The sequence below is a fragment of the Lissotriton vulgaris genome, chromosome 1_1 (assembly GCF_964263255.1).
Source record: "Lissotriton vulgaris chromosome 1_1, aLisVul1.2, whole genome shotgun sequence".
Taxonomy (NCBI): domain Eukaryota; kingdom Metazoa; phylum Chordata; class Amphibia; order Caudata; family Salamandridae; genus Lissotriton; species Lissotriton vulgaris.
Window position 1 is genome coordinate 276353276 of NC_141685.1, and position 17395 is coordinate 276370670.

Sequence of the window (17395 nt, forward strand, 5' to 3'; positions counted from 1 at the left end):
CTCCAGTGGTTGGGCAAGTTGCAAGCCAGGGGTTGATGTTGGGCAGTGCAGGAATCTATGGATAAATGAGCATGGTTTGATTTCACAACCTACTGCAAGATGTTAGGCTAACCAACAGGACTATTGTTAATGATTTAATCAGAAGGTTCCTCCAGTCGAGGATAGCCAGCCTCATCCAGATGTGGTCCAGGTTTTACGAGGCTATAAACCGCAGGTTCTCCCTATTCGGGAATGCCCCCTCCTACAGAAGACAGCACTTCAACATGCAAATACAATGCTCAGGGACAGACTACACCTGGAACAGGTGTACGCTCGGCTTTGGCATTCCAGGCCCAGGAATGCATCTTTAGAAAGGTTGTCGTTCCCTGCTCGGCACAGGTACCTGGATACAAATACCTGAAACGCAAGTGTCGTCACCCTACAGTCCTGCTTGCTCATTTGATTACCTTGAGTAGGTGATGCGGCAAACTTGTGGATCAGGGTCGAGTCAGAAGGACCATGACCCAGGCCCATGACATCCAACAGAAGCCTCGCAGGGCCGCTTTCTCCAAAGGACCGCCCAGACTGATGGGCTTGTAAGTTTGCAGTGCACCTAGGATGGTTATGGCCAGGCTGCCTAGACCACTGTTTGCAGGCGAGGTGGTATAAAAGGTACATACAATGTTTCCTTGTGGCAGCCATGCCACTGGGCGCGAGAGCACATTAAACATACAGTGGCAGAATGGGAAGTGCCGCCGCTGGTCAGATCTATGTACATATGTGCACCTCCAGTTTACCCAGGCCCACTCTTCAGGGGTTTACCAATCTGCGGATTAACAATGGGGCTCGGGTCTTTGACCATTACAGTCGAACATCCCACTCCTCCCACCGGGGCAGATGCTTCGACTCCCTCGAGTTACACTTTAATGGCAAGGTGATCGCAGCCTGGGGCTGGAGAGGCCTTTAGTCGATCTCTTGGGATCCTACGTGGATTCAGCCCTGCCCTGGGCGGCATTAACCAGAGATTAAATGACATTGACAAGCTATGGGTTGTGCACGCTGGCAGCGAACAGCCACCTACCTTGCACACTACACATTACACAACCCGAGCAACAAACCAGCCAAAACCACATGAACGGTCATCTTTTCAATTCACATTTTATTTTTAAATAAAAAACAATTTAAATCTGAAAGTCTTTCAGATCCAACATAATGTGCAAAATAAATAATCCAGTATAAATACATAAATATTTTAGGCCGATGACGCAGAAAGTCATCTCAGTCATGCGTCGGAGCGTTTCAAACGCACATGTTCACAATACTGGGGAGGTCTTTTCCCAGCCACCCCTGGATTCATTCAAGTCAGTGGCAAGGCATTCTTGCACAATATATATGTACAATATATATGTATCACAGTTCAGACCAGCAGCAGGTTTCAGGCAGTTTGAGACTGCTTGTAGGTGGGACAGTTAACTCACTCCCCACCTAAAGAAACCAAGGGAGGCTGATGGATACAAAGAAATTCGACAACAAAAACACAACTTGGAAACAAAGTAAGAGTAAGCAACAGTCTGCCAAATAAATCTAGTGCAACACTTATTGCATTTGCAGGACAAATGAAAGCATGGGGTCATTAAAGAACCATGCCCACTCTTTGTGGCCGCTGACACATCAACATCCAGTTCCACAGGAAGTGGTTGGCCAGGGCGTAGATTTTTGGCAATGGCACATTTGGTAACATAAGAGGCAACGGTTCTGGTTCCAACAACTTTAAGAAACCAGGGATTCATGGTCATCCCTTTTTATCTAAAACGTTTTTTGGAAGTGGTAGGCAGGGTGGTACAAATCCCAGGAATTACAGGGCACCTAGTTCCTGAAAACTGAAACACTTGCAGGTTTAGTTTCCAGGCCTAGCAGCAGCCGGCAAATATCTGAGTTGGCTAGAGACCTCCAGTACCGAGGCGAAGGGAATGCAGGGAGAGTTGGAATGGAAGAGAAAGGCTAGCAAAGACAAGCTGGAGACATCAGTCAACAGCAGACCATCCTGGAGGACACTTTGCCGTCAGACGCAGCCTGCAGTCCGTGAAGGTTTTTTGTTGTTGCAATAATTGCCGAGAGTCTGGTGTGGCCTGGGAAGGACTTCAGTACCGATTCATGCTCTGGTTTGATAGTCCAACCAGAGTTCCCTTTTCCTTCAAAAACAGTAGGCTCTGAAACTTCACATCTACTTGGGTGGACAAATGTTCCCTTAAGGGCTCCACTAACCATTGCGCCTACACGACATGTCACACGATGGGCAGTATCCCTCCTCTTAGAGGAGTACTCCACAAGGTCAACTACCCTGCGGCAGGCACAGTTCGTGGTCCGGCTGCTCCACAGAAAAGAGGCATGGACAAGTTTTGGTTGTCCACATTGCCGCAGGCCAGGCCCGCTTCCACCTGTGGACCAAGGAGCACAGTCCTTGAAGTCACAACACAGGAGTCTTGCAGGGCAACGTAGTTGCAGAGTCCAATCCAGTCCCTGGAGACCTCATGTCTAGGCCTCCGCCTTCTGCTGCAGAAGCTTCAGCGTGTATTTCAAGCGGTGCTGCAGCTCCAGGCTGCAGCCCTGGTCCACCAGGGAGCTGAGCCGGTAGGTGTAGGACGCACGATCCCGGTTGATGTAGGTGAGCAAGAACGACTCTTCAGGCTTGCTAAGAATGATCTTGGTGTGGTCATTGTAAAAATTCACCTAGAAGAAAAATTTGGTTTATTTACTGGATGTATCAAAAGTTGTGAAGTGAATCAAAATAAACGTTGGTCTAAATGTTTAACATAAAGCCCCATGAAGCTCACCACCCACCACCATCACTCCACATCGAAAAGGAATGCTTCCATAAGGACGGATCGGATTATATTTAGGGCCTTCATACTACCACTTGGGCAACCCCCTCGTACCATTATCCCTTGTGCAGACCTACCCTTGAGCAACCCTTGTAACCACTAATGGACATTAGGGAACCAACCGCCTGTGGTGAGGGGAAAGAAACTGATCTGCAGTAGATACCAAGAGATGGACTGGGTGGGTCACCACAGCTGGCATAGGTTGTGAGGAGGATTATGAAACCTGCAGCTCTAAGACTCCTCACTTCACATCACTGTGCATGCTTGAACAGTCCATTTTTATGCGCAGCAGGTTACCATTAACCACCAACCCAAAATACGCAATTGGGTCTATCGCGTCCCTTTTGCCTCCATGAACCGTAATGAAAATACAAAGTCATTCACTGGCACATTACATTTTACAGCCCAGGCCATTGCAGCAATAAAATCCTCAGCCCATGTCACTTCCACTGAACTATGCCCTGGAGCACAAGTAAGCGCGAGGGCGTGGCACGATCCTTACCTGCAGGGTTCCATTGCTGAACAGCATCAGCAGGGCATGGTCGGTCTTCACCCACTGAAGGAGCAGAAGAGGCACCCGGCCAACCTCCTCGATACTGGGCAGGTCACCTCCCTTCAAAGAGGAAACAGAAAACAAACGTCATTACAGGCAGTCCACACGAAACCCAACCCTCCGGCGCCAAACCAGTCTTGCCACATTCTGTGCCACCCACACAGGCTGCAAGAGATGTGCCTTTCCTGAGACAGCTATGCAACTGAGTGCAGGGGGGCCATACAGGCTGAGAGGTGTCACCCATGAAAGCTACGCAGCTCAGGGGGGGCCATACAGGCCGAGAGGTGTCACTCATGAAAGCTATGCAGCTCATGGGGTGCCATACAGGCTGAGCGGTGTCACTCATGAGAGCCATGCAGCTCAGGGGGTGCCATACAGGCTGCAAGAGGTGCCTTTCCTGCAGAAAGCAATGCAGCTCAGCGAGTTCAGGGGTGCCACACAGGCTCAGAGGTGCTACTCCGGATAGTGGCGCAGCTCAGCGAGTTCAGGGGTGCCACACAGGCTGAGAGGTACTACTCTGGATAGTGGCGCAGCTCAGCGAGTTCAGGGGTGCCACACAGGCTCAGAGGTGCTACTCCGGATAGTGGCGCAGCTCAGCGAGTTCAGGGGTGCCACACAGGCTGAGAGGTACTACTCTGGATAGTGGCGCAGCTCAGTGAGTGCAGGGGTGCCACACAGGCTCAGAGGTGCTACTCCGGATAGTGGCGCAGCTCAGCGAGTGCAGGGGTGCCACACAGGCTGAGAGGTGCTACTCCGGATAGTGGTGAAGCTCAGTGAGTGCAGGGGAGCCACACAGGCTCAGAGGTGCTACTCCGGATAGTGGTGCAGCTCAGCGAGCGCAGGGGTGCCACACAGGCTGAGAGGTGCTACTTCGGATAGTGGCGCAGCTCAGCGAGTTCAGGGGTGCCACACAGGCTGAGAGGTGCTACTCTGGATAGTGGCGCAGCTCAGGGAGTACAGGGGTGCCACACAGGCTGAGAGGTGCTACTCCGGATAGTGGTGCAGCTCAGTGAGTGCAGGGGTGCCACACAGGCTCAGAGGTGCTACTCCGGATAATGGTGCAGCTCAGCGAGTGCAGGGGTGCCACACAGGCTCAGAGGTGCTACTACGGATAGTGGTGCAGCTCAGTGAGCGCAGGGGGTGCCACACAGGCTGCAAGAGCCCATTGAGTGCCCGTTACATGAGGCTGGCGTCACCCTACTACTAGTCTGGGCTAACTCAGAGCATTTCCAAAATTGGTATAAGATGCAATTTAATACAAATTGAAAGTCTAAAAGTAGAGGCAAAAACCAAGTCACGTTTTACCTCTACATTTGTAAGAGGCCCATAAATGTACGGTCATTCTTAGTCTGATCCCAGTTATTACTACCTTATCCCCAACACCCCATTTACACTGCTGACCCCCATTTTAAGAAAAGCCCTGCACTACCTCCTGCCGCACCATTCTTCTCCAATATTCGGACGTTTAATCAATTGCAGCACCTTCGCTTTAAACTTACCCCAGTCTGAAAGTGAAGCTAAAGACCCATATAAAACTAGCCACAATCCAACCCCACACCTTTCACACGAAACCATAGGCAAACCTCAACCATAACCTGCAGCAAACACTGCATGTCTAGCCCTTTCCTGCACAGGCTAGATACAACAGTAACTTTCTTCAGACCGCCTGCACTGCCCTCCCGCCCCAGCACAGCCTGGCCTGCTCTTACCTTCATGAGGTTCTTCTCCATGTAGGAGGCAAAGTACTGCACGATGCTCATCTGGCCCTGTAGCTGCTCCGGGATGGCAGCAGCTTGGAAGGTGAAGTGCTTGCTGTTGGTGAGGTTGTAATGGACCGTCCTGTCAGGAAGAAGACGCACGTCAGTCCTGTGGCTTTGACAGAGCCAGCAGCCTGCTTACAATAGACCCCACCCCAAGCCTCTCCAATGGCCTAAACTCACCTGCGATTGGGCGACAGGCTCATGTGCGTGCCATCGTTGAACAAGACGCCGATGCTCTGGTTGGACAGCTGGTAGCCAAAGCCATACTTGTTGGAGTAGTCCACCCACTTGCTGATCCAGACGAAGGGTTCGTGCCGCGCCAGGCAGGAGGGGTTCTTGTCAGCTGAGGAAAAAGCAGGTACATCCGAGATTGAGAACAGAAGCAAAGTGTGATCTCACCTGATGGGACGAAACTACCAGCTAAGCAGTGGGCTGGGAAGGAAAGGGCGGGCTGACCAAATTACCTGTTGGCATAGAGGAAAGGCAGTTCTTTAAGATCCTGATGGCAGAGCCCATCATGGCTGAGGAGGAGACGCAGTCGTCCAGCACTGAAGGAAGAGAAGATGGTAAAGGGCACAATTAACGCTAGTTCTAGTATGCTAACTGAATGCCTGCTGTGAACCCAACTTCCTGCCCCACCTCCTGGGTGCCTCAGTTACATCTTCACTACAAACGCTCATGAGCTGGAAGCCATTTCTAACGAGACCATAGAAGGCAGCTGACGCCGCTTGAAGACTGCACCCTTTAAGGTAGCCAAAGCACAGACCCAAAAGATCCCTCGCACATTGGATCCTTCCAACAGCAGAAGTACTGTAGGGCCTGCTAAGGAACCACTGAGGGACCCAGAGCTAGATCGCGCCACAATGTGTGCACCTCCTTGCTCACCTTCACTGCTGCTGGCCATGGTTCCTCGAATGGATCTTGAGACAGACTTCCCAGAACTCTCTTCAGCCAAGGTCTCCACGGGGCTGCAGCTGGAGCCACTCAAAGGCGTGACCTATTCAGAATAAAAAATATGTTTAACTGACGTCAAACCTTCGTGTTCCAGCACAAATCTATTGGAGTGTTTGTCTCAAAGAAGAGACCATGTCTTCTGAACCCCAGAGCACACCGCAGAGGCAGCTACTGCCTGTGCCAGGCAGAAAGCCCTGGCTGCTACCACTAACCCAACACTGATTACACAAGTCATGAAAGGGGAGGTGGAGGGAGCAAACCAAGCCGCATGCGGTCCCACGAACCACCCCCGAGCTCTAGGAGCCTCTACCAGGCAGCAGCAAGACTCACCTCATTCCCTTCCACCGTCTTGTAGCTCATTTGCCTGCAGATGGAAGTCTTCATAAAACCAGTAACTAGCTTGGAGAGGTCATCTTGCTCCTCTTCCGGACACTTGGCTGTAAAAAAACGTAGACGAGATGAGCAACCCTTGCACTACAGAGCAGGAAACACTAGCCATGCACTTTATAAACCAGCAACAGTAAGATTGAAGTTCAGACACCTCATCCTGCAGCCCCTAGAAAACCCACAAGCTTTTCCTCAGCCGCTCGGTTGGCGTCTGTGCAGAAGCTGCAAGGTTGCTGTGAAGTAGTGAGGCGCGCCTAACTGCACCAGTCCTGCAACATACTACCCAAAACCTACTCATTAGGCAGAGATTTAATTTTATCTTGGCGACTTAAACTAAGGAAAGAAATCTTGCGCTCATTCTCAGAAATAACCTTGAACTCCTGTATCTATCACTAAATCTACAAAACAAAAAGACAGAAAATGCAAACAAACCAACAGGTCAAGTGGACAACCTTAAATACTCTGCTTTGGCACACCTCCCCATCTGTTACCTGCTCAGGGGCACAGAACACCGGAATTAAACGGATCAACCCAGGCAGAATACAAAACAGATACTGTCTTTGGGACAAAATTGGTGCGTCAATAGGATTTAAGGCCCTGCACTCTGGGCAAAGTCAGACCATGTAGGGGATTTGGGCAGACCAGTACCAGTGTTAAGATTCGCCAGAGGAATAGGGACAAAAGCTTGCAAGCCAGCTATTGCCAAATACTCTATTTTAGGAAAGGATACTTGTGTTGTCACCCAGACTCTTTTAATTATCTGTACGCACTATAGGTTTGTCTCTACAGTATAGCATTCGGACATAAACCGGTCATCCTATATATTACTCCTTGTACATTCTAGGCTATTTTTATGCTATACAGTGCTCCAATACCTGAAATGGTCTTGTTCCTGCTATATAAAACTTAATACATGAATAAATAGCCCTACATGCAAGGACTCACCTTTTAGTTTCTTCTTCCCAAACAAGCTCTTGGTAACTTTGGCAAACAGGCTCTTGGCTGGATTGGGTGGATGCAGTTCTGGGACCATCACACAACTGCTGGGTGGAAGCTTGTCCGGTGTGTACCCCTGGAAAGGAAGCGGGTCATCAGGTTAGTTGCTCGCGTTGTGGGCAGTATGTGTCAGCGAGTTGAACGGAAAGGCTGCTTACCTTGGTGAAGAACGAATGCTCCAGGATCTCGTCCAGTGACAGGCGCTCCTGGGGGTTGCGTCTTAAGATGCCCAAGAGCAGCTGCTTGGCAGAGGTGGACAGGGAGGCTGGGAGCGTGTACTCCACTTGTTTAATGCAGCGATAAGTCTCCTTCAGGTCTGAGGTCTCGAAGGGGGGGTTCCCACACAACAGGGTGTACCTGTAACAGAGGGCACTGGTGAGAAGATCGCCAAGCACTGACAGTAACAGACCGTGTAAATGAATCCAGCAGAGGTCAGAATGTCATTTTGGGGCATCAGGGGTTTAAAAAAAAGGACTGTCCCAAAAGCTAACAAAGTATCTTGGGGTGAGAGGAGGTTTGTCCACTCCGCCTGCCTGTTATAGAATCTGTTGCCTTGGCATTTGAGAAGTCAGTCCAATTTGAGCATTTTCAGGAAACCTCTGAAATCATGGCTCTTTCCAGCTTTAGTTTTCACTAATATTTTACCTCAGTACAGTTCCTTACAGACATCTGTGACTAGACGCCCATTGGCATTGGTGCGCTTTACAAATATAGATCTATAAAGCACTGAATGTTAAAGCACATTTTAAGCAACAGACTTAGATTACCTACAACTTGCAGGCGAGAACCCAGCGAGGGGGGGGGGGGATCTGGCAGCTTCCTTGTTACAATGGCCACCTGGTGGTAAATACCCCGGTAACAAATGTTGCAGCATCATTGCATCAACCAGTAAATATTTAAAAAATCTTGTGCGCAAAATATACGATCATTGTCGCAATAGCAAGAACTACTAAATCAGGAAAGCTGGGCAGAGCACCCTCTATGCAGCTTTCACCGACTGAGCACGCCCGCCCCAAGAGCCCTGTGGTTGGAAACCATGCGACAGGAAGCCCGTGGCTAACCCAGGTGAACTAGCAACAGCGAGGCAGCCGGAAACAACAAGCTATATTTAGACGTAAACATTTGTTTGGTTCAACACCACATTTTTCATCACTCTGCTATAGATTAAACAGCCAAGCATCAATTCACTTACATTACACAACCCAGGGACCAGACATCGGACTCCGGCCCGTGGCCCTGGCGGTGAAGCACTTCGGGGGCCAAATAGTTGGGGGTCCCACAGATAGTCTTTTTGCGTTGCTCCGCCGGCTCCAGGCGGGTGGCCAGCCCAAAGTCTCCCACTTTCAGCTCCATGCTGTCGTTGATGAAAAAGTTACCTGCCAATCACAAGAGCTACATGAATATACACAAAATACTAAAGACAATGTGATCAGAGGTGAAAAAACATGGGATGCGACAACAGTAAATGAACAAGTCACTGTCCTGCTGCAAAGCACAGATCTATTTCTAAGGGGGCCCACATTGGTGCACTGCGGACTCCTGGGTCAGCAGGCTCATTTCCTTTTCGATCACTCCACGTCTGGTTAGAGAAATTGGCCCTTCTTTCACCAGACCTATTCTACTTGGGCACAGAATGTAAGCACCTTCCATCGAGAGCACCAAGGAGCAGTCTAGTGAACCTACCCAGCTTGAGGTCCCGGTGAAGGATGCCCTTGTGATGCAGGTACTTCAGGCCAGATATGATCTGTTTGAGGTAATAGCGGACCTCCGGCTCCAGTAACGTGTGCCTGGCTTTCCATATGTGAGCCAGAGACTGGGGAAGAAAGAACACAGTTTGAGCCACTTGACACAAGGTGTTTCAGACATCTTCACCAGTATTTGGAAACGTAAGCTTTAGTCGTAGTTCTAGGGTCACTCACACCAGACATAGAAGGGGAGGGAGCGCTGGTGTGTGCACAAACAGAAGACGTGAAGCTTACCTTGCGACTGCAGTGCTCGAGGAAAATATAAATATTCTCGGAATCCTCAAAGTGGTGCGAGAACTTGACAATGTGGCGCTGGTGGAGGTCCCGGTGCAGCTCGATCTCGTTTAAAATCTGAAGAAAAGAACATGGGAGGTGAGTTGGGTGGAGAGGGTCAGCAGTGAGCGCCTCCATCTAGTAGAATGCGTACTGCTGTTGTAAAGTAAAGCAGCCTCTTGACTCGTCCCCACTTCCAGCTCCCTGTTTGATATCTCAACAGCCCTGACCAGGCCTGCAGTGACTGGCAGGATACACTGCGCCTCTTAAGGCATCAGCTGCTTCAGGCCCTTGTGTCCCAGTACAACCCCCACTTGCAGTTGGCACGCATTGGCCACCCCTTGAGCTGAGGTAGAAAATGGATTATGGAAAGAAAGATACTCAGCATTGCCCCAATAGAATGCTGTCTGGGAGGGGGTGGGGATCAAGTTTAAGGGGGAAGTCAGGTAGGTGGCCTTCGTCTCAAGCATGGCTCGAGTACTGGTTTAGTGCTCCCAAAGAACTAGCATTATCTCCAAGTGGTAGCTTACCTTCTCCCGCTGGTGAGGTTTGGCTACTCTGCTGTGCAGGATCACCTTCACAGCATAGGGTCTGTTGGTCGTGACGTCAGTCATCTCATAGCATCTCGCAAAGCCCCCCTGCAAAAAGAATGCAGATCATGACTAAGTTGCAAACTAGTAGATCAATAAAACGGTCACATCTATTTGGGCATAGTTTCAAGTGGCAACAATCTCCCTGCAGCAGACGGGAAAGGGGGGGTCAAATGGCAGGGTGCCCTCCCTTAAAATGTGCAACACTGGCCTAATCCTTTCACAAGGAACCAGGTGCGATCAAACCGCATCACAACATGCGTGCACACCAGACCTTCGCACCAAAGGTGCTCTGGCATTAGTGGTGGTCATGAGAACCAAGGCAGGGTGCCCTGCCTGGATAACGTGCAACACTGGCCTAGTCCTTTTACAAGCCACCAGGGGTGTGTGGGGGCACACCATGCTGGGCATGGGATTCACACCAGGTGCACTCAAACCGTATCACAACCACATGCGTGCTTGCCACACCTTCACGCCAAAGGTGGCTGCCATCCGGTCTACTAGGGGAAGTAGCCACAATGCTGGGCATGGGGTAGGTCTGGCCACCTGGCACACCTATGCCCATTCTCATGCATTTATCTCAAGCTGTTCCACACACAAGCAGTCGTTTGTGAAAGTCATCTTGGTCCACTATATATTTATAAGCCGCGATGGACACTTCACATCCTATTGGTACCCAAAGTTTACCTGAGAACCCTTGGTCTTTCACAGGCTCACCAACATCGCCTGCGTGTTACACTTCTGACCGCTAAGAACTGGCACTGTTAGCACCCTTGAGGCCGAGTCAGGGTGGGCACGCCATGAGAGATCCGGCTCAGAGGGACGCCATCAAAGGGCTGAAGGGATGGATTGACAAGCCAGAGATACACTGTTAGCACCCTTGAGGCCAAGTCAGGGTGGGCACGCCATGAGAGATCCGGCTCAGAGGCACGCCATCAAAGGGCTGAAGGGATAGATGGACTCGCCAGAGATACTGCCTGTGTAGGCAGAGTGCACACGTCAGAGGGGACCCAGTTTAACGTACTCAAAAGGCTGAACGGGAGGCCACGTTTGCAAAGAGACCTGGATAAATATTTGCTGGCATGGCCACCAGCCAAGGCAACTCAATGTTTAACCGCATTCTTTAAACAAAGAAGTTCCCGCCTACCTACCTCCCAGGGACAAGGACTTCGGCAACGTAACATGGATACCTAGAACCCAGCGCATTCCACAGTGTGTCAATATGGGGTACAAGAGGGGCACCGGATGCATTCCTTTAATAGTGCTGGCTCACCTCTACCACTGCCCCTCAGCTGCCCAAGGACTAAAGCAAGCCGCGCTAATCTTTGGGTGAATGATTACTCGGCCATGTGTAGTCAGTCGTGCCCGGCCTGCGGATAAAGGAACAATCCGCCATTCAACAAGCCTTGGAAGCAAGGTTTAAGAGGCTCTGAAGCATTCAGAGGATTCACCCCGCACCCCATCCATCTCATGTGGGCGGGGGTCTCCAGCCACGCATTGCTTCAGTAACCTTGCTCCATTCACAGATTGGAGCCGCAGGCGGGGGGCGCACGTGTTTGAGGCTGCCTTGGTGACCAAAATGAAGCACCGCCCCCACCGCCGGGGTGTTAAAGATTCGCCCGGTGAACGATGCCTTCGTGCGAGCCTTGGCCGCAACTGCGATCAAACCGCTCCAAACGTTTGCACTGAACACGGGCTGGACGGTATGCCGGCCCACCTGTCGAAATGCATGCGGCGCTCCGAGCTCAACCCAGCGGCAGGTGAAGGCGCCTGTAGGAAGGCCGGGTCCTTCCACCGGTCAAGAGACACTCGGCCCTTTAGAGACCTCGGTGTGCCGCTCCGATCATACCATGCCCGTCTTCAGGCAGACGGAATGCAACACTGTCGTCCACTAGTTGAAATGCACTGCTTCTGCACGGCCAGAGCATCCCCGGAAGAATGCACTCCTCTGTACTGCCAGAGGTTTCTTACAAAGCTCTAAGTCCCCCTGCTCCAGCACTGCCAGGCCCTTAAGACACTAGTCCCACTGCTCCAGCACTGCCAGGCCCTTAAGACACTCTAGTCCCACTGCTCCAGCACTGCCAGGCCCTTAAGACACTCTAGTCCCACTGCTCCAGCACTGCCAGGACCTTAAGACACTAGTCCCACTGCTCCAGCACTGCCAGAGGTTTCTTACAAAGCTCTAAGTCCCCCTGCTCCAGCACTGCCAGGCCCTTAAGACAATAGTCCCACTGCTCCAGCACTGCCAGAGGTTTCTTACAAAGCTCTAAGTCCCCCTGCTCCAGCACTGCCAGGCCCTTAAGACACTTTAGTCCCACTGCTCCAGCACTGCCAGGCCGTTAAGACACTAGTCCCACTGCTCCAGCACTGCCAGGCCGTTAAGACACTAGTCCCACTGCTCCAGCACTGCCAGGCCCTTAAGACACTAGTCCCACTGCTCCAGCACTGCCAGGCCCTTAAGACACTAGTCCCACTGCTCCAGCACTGCCAGAGGTTTCTTACAAAGCTCTAAGTCCCCCTGCTCCAGCACTGCCAGGCCCTTAAGACACTTTAGTCCCACTGCTCCAGCACTGCCAGGCCCTTAAGGCACTAGTCCCACTGCTCCAGCACTGCCAGGCCCTTAAGACACTAGTCATACTGCTCCAGCACTGCCAGGCCCTTAAGACACTCTAGTCATACTGCTCCAGCACTGCCAGGCCCTTAAGACACTCTAGTCATACTGCTCCAGCACTGCCAGGCCCTTAAGACACTCTAGTCATACTGCTCCAGCACTGCCAGGCCCTTAAGACACTCTAGTCCCACTGCTCCAGCACTGCCAGGCCCTTAAGACACTCTAGTCCCACTGCTCCAGCACTGCCAGGCCCTTAAGACACTAGTCCTACTGCTCCAGCACTGCCAGGCCCTTAAGACACTCTAGTCCCACTGCTCCAGCACTGCCAGGCCCTTAAGACACTCGTCCCACTGCTCCAGCACTGCCAGGACCTTAAGACACTTTAGTCCCACTGCTCCAGCACTGCCAGGCCCTTAAGACTCTAGTGCCACTGCTCCAGCACTGCCAGGCCCTTAAGACTAGTCCCACTGCTCCAGCACTGCCAGGCCCTTAAGACACTCGTCCAACTGCTCCAGCACTGCCAGGACCTTAAGACACTTTAGTCCCACTGCTCCAGCACTGCCAGGCCCTTAAGACTAGTCCCACTGCTCCAGCACTGCCAGGCCCTTAAGACTAGTCCCACTGCTCCAGCACTGCCAGGCCCTTAAGACACTCGTCCAACTGCTCCAGCAATGCAGCCCTATCGGGAAACAGCTGGAATAGACCCATAATCCCCTTCCAGCCATGCATGATGAGACTGGGGAATGCATTTATAATCATGTCAGGCCCATCATAAAGTGCAGTTCCTGCACTGCCAGGCTGACTCATCCAGGCTGAGGCATTCCTGCTCTGTGCATCCAGCCTCCGCTCCTTCACCTGCGGTGTGGATGTCTGAGGACGGGCCTGCGGGGGGGCCTGCATTCAATACTAATAAACTCAGTAAATTGGATCTTCGCCTGGCTCGGAATGGATGCGTCCTCCCTACAGCCCTGCAGTCACAGCACTGCCGGGAGCACTGAAAGCCCTCCGAGGGGCCCTCACAAGAGCCCCCACACGGGCAGAGCCTCTCAGTCCACGCCGCTCCCTGTGAGTCAAGCAGCGGCAGCACTGCACTGCCGGGCGCCCTGAAGTCCCACCGGCCTGAGCCCCCCCCACACGTGCCCCGGCCCATCACCAGGGCCACGGGCAGCCCCCCTCTGTGGCTCAGGCAGCAGCACCGACTCCCTGTCAGGCGCAGGCCTCGCCCAGGACATTGCAGCAGGCCTCGTCACAGGGCGAGGAAGCGCCGGCAGGGAGGAGAGGGAGACTCCGGAAGGAGCTCCGGTGACTCAGCCCGGCCTGGAGCAGCTGGACACGTGGAGGAGGAAAGCCCCTCTCCCCCCAGAGGCAGCAGCTGCCGGGCAGGTCCGGCCGCACATTCCTCGCAGTAACCGGGCAAAGACAGCCGAAGCAGCGCAAACACAGAGGTATGCTTTGAACAAGACGTGTGATCGCAGAACAAGCAATGGTTAAGAACGCGGCAGAAGCCCCCACCAGAGCTAAACAGATGCATTCTCCCCTAGAGGGGGCATACCCCACCAGGGCAGTCATAGAGGGCGCCAAGGCCTGTGCCAAAATGCATTGCAGCAACATGTCGCACGAGCCTGGCACCTACCATTAGTGAGCAGGGGGGGACACTACTGCAGCTGCCAGTCTTGTTCAGGCCTACGATGCCACTGATGTACAAGCTGGGGCACAGAGTCATGGAACAGGTGTGCATACGCTGCCTCCACACACTTGTTCCCAAGCAGGCGGCAGCACGAAATAACAGGGTTATGGTTAACATTACTTGTTGGAAAAACTGAACCCGAGCTATGTGAAGTATTACAAGTCAGAGGGCAAAGCCTGCGCTGCGACAAGCTAAAAAACTCACAGGGAGCTGGGCCAGTGGCAAGCCTTGCGCTCCTTTTTGTGCGCCACCAACAAATTATGTCAAACCACAAAATACTAAGCAACCTTCGCCCCTCCACAACAAGAATCGCCCATGCAGGTGCCCTCCGCTGTCAATGTAACAGCACCAGGCGTTACCAGCCCAGAGACAGCCCTCATCGGTGCAGGGGAGCTGTGCGCACAGCTGCCATTTCACCAGCCCCCTTCACTGTCCATCAACGCAATGACATCACCCATTCAAATGCACAATGCATCGACATCAAGAACTGGGGCACTCAACCGACTTAAGCATCCCCCGAGGGGGGGGGTATGACAGCCCAGAGGGGCAACCAGCTCAAGAGATGCTTGCAAGGCGGGATTCTGTAACCGGTATTTTCAATGGAAGCAGCGCCTTCACGCCGCAGTGGCTCTCGCCAGGTTCCCCTAAGGGCTCATCAGTGCCCTCCAACATGCCAAGTCTCTCACCGGTCCAATGGGTGAAGCTTCTAACACTGCACCCTAGCAGTAGACTGTCTGGCACACTGCAGGACAGCCTTGTCTCACCCTCCCAAAAAGCAGGACCCACATGCACCTAGCATGTTCCTTTGGAGGCCTTCCATCTGCCTCCCATACATGACACCGTGTCTCGCATGCACCTCCATGCAGACACCAGTGTAAACAGTGCGCAGTTTCCACCTCATCCTGCAAACATCCAAAGCCCTTTACTCCAAGCCCCCCCCCCCATGTCTCTGCTGAGGCCAGTCAATGCCCCAGCCAGATGGTGCCAGCCCTGCAGTCTCACTTTCCGCAGTATCAATCCATGCTCTCCCAAGGTTACTCCCAGCAGTGTCAGTCTCGCATTCCCCAGCAACAAGCCCTCGCCACAGATTCTTGACCAGTCTCCATCGAGCAGCCTCGCCTCTCGCAGCAGCATATCACCCAATCTCTGGGCCCATGGGTATCTTCCCCCTCTGCAGCACCCTCTGTCCCCAGCGGCCTCTCCCCACTCGAGACCGCACGGGACCCCACTCCGGTCTCAGCAGGAGGGGGGCTCCATCTTAACACTGTTACTCAGCCGAATGTAGTCTCACTTCCCCGGCAGCCACCCCTCTCCGAAGCCCCTGCTCAGTCTCACGTCCCCGGCAGCCGCCCCCTGCCCCCCCGGGCGGGCTCCTCACCACACAGCCGCATCTCCGCTCACCTTCCCCAGCAGCCTCCCCTTGCAGTAACTCCTGCCCCCGCGGGGGTCGCTGATAATCCTCCGGGGCTCGGGCTGCCGGTGCTGGGGGGTCTCCCGGGGCTCGGGCGCAGGCAGAGGCGCCGCCGGTCGGTACAGCTCCGGGTGCGGCAACAGGTAGCACGCAGACTCCATGGTAACGCGGTGGCGGTTGACGACGGGTCACCGCGAGGGACGCACGGCAGAGACGGAACGGACGGCACGCGAGAGCAGCTAATCATCCGGGGGCGCGAGACAGACCGCGCGCTCTCCAACGCACCAGTAAGACACTTGTCCTCGAGCACAGGGAAATAGCAACCCGTTTTATCAATGAGCCAGGCGACGTCACGTAACGTCAGGCTCGACGGCTGACCCCGCCCAGCTTGCAGAGGGACACGCCTACCTGTCCCCCTTAAAGGGGAAATCCGACCGCGTGTGTCCCACACAATAAGGGCTCCCATCTGGGATTTCTCTGTGTGGGGCACAAAGCCCACCCGAGCCTGGAAGTACAATGTCACTCTGTTTTGTGCACGCCTGAGCGCGCGCGCGCGTGCCCTGCAGGGAGTGTGGCTCTTAGAGGACCCGACTCTTAAACTTTAAAAAAAATAAAGAAGCAAACCCCATAAGTAGTGTGCGGATGGGGTTTATGGGGCTGGGCGAGTAGTTATTCTGTGGTTCCCCAGCTGGGGATTGTAGGGTTTAAGTTCAGTTTACGTGCGCCACTCTGCCCGAGGCTGCTAGCTTTGCAAAGAGACGAGTATTTGCATTTGAAAGGAGGGTCAGACATAGGTTTCCTATTGCAATGAATGGGACAGAGTATTTTATAAGTGCCACCGAAAAAATACGTTGTACATTGTCAGCAAAAATAGCTTAGGACCCGCCAGACAAAGATCTGTTTACTTAACCTCTGTTTTTTTTTAAACGTATTTTATTGAGTTTTGTCACAATAAATATAACAGACTTCCTGACCCATGGTCTACCTCCCTCCGCCAAGTTTCCGTGGACTGGACGGCCGCGTAACCGTCAATTGCCCTCACATTCTGCAGCACACATTCTTTGTCTTTATGCACACACACATATAACCCAAATACCCAGCAGTGTCTGAATGCTTCATTTTTACAAACATGCACAATATTCACACATAGACAAGCAGATAGGCAGAGTCCCTCTATGCACTCACCCATTGCATGCCCATGCCAAGCTCCCTTTATGTGCCCGCACACAGCCACACACTATGGCAGTAAGCACAAGCACAGCACACTCTTTAATGTAGGTAGACCAACTCTGCACGTGCACACTGACTTTTATTGCATATAGGCCGCCACGCTTAATCTATGCACAGACTCACTTTCCTTGTACAAACACACTCGCTGTATGCACTCAGTCACTACCCTTGAATGCTTCGTGTGAGGCCACACTAGAACATGCTTCCCGCAGGGACGTGTAGGCCACGCCTGTCTGCCCGCATCGACACTCTCCTCTATACAGACATACGATGCCCTAGTGTGTCCTCACCCACACTGTCCATGTTCACACTTTCCCTGCTGCCCAGGGTTGGACTG

At 52.7% G+C, this 17395-nt stretch overlaps 1 protein-coding gene across 1 annotated transcript; it reads right to left on the minus strand.

The window, feature by feature from the left end:
* Positions 1-1118: 1118 nt before the first annotated feature.
* PLK3 (polo like kinase 3) lies at positions 1119-16132 on the minus strand. The gene is made up of 14 exons (XM_086952303.1): positions 15819-16132; positions 10060-10167; positions 9491-9607; positions 9195-9324; positions 8704-8887; positions 7670-7868; positions 7461-7587; positions 6459-6565; positions 6060-6171; positions 5639-5722; positions 5355-5517; positions 5124-5253; positions 3364-3474; positions 1119-2709 (listed from the first exon to the last, which is right to left on the minus strand). The coding sequence occupies exons 1-14, from the start codon at positions 15987-15989 to the stop codon at positions 2515-2517; spliced, it is 1938 nt and encodes a 645-aa protein (XP_086808429.1). The 5' UTR covers positions 15990-16132; the 3' UTR covers positions 1119-2514.
* Between the last annotated feature and the right edge of the window lie 1263 nt (positions 16133-17395).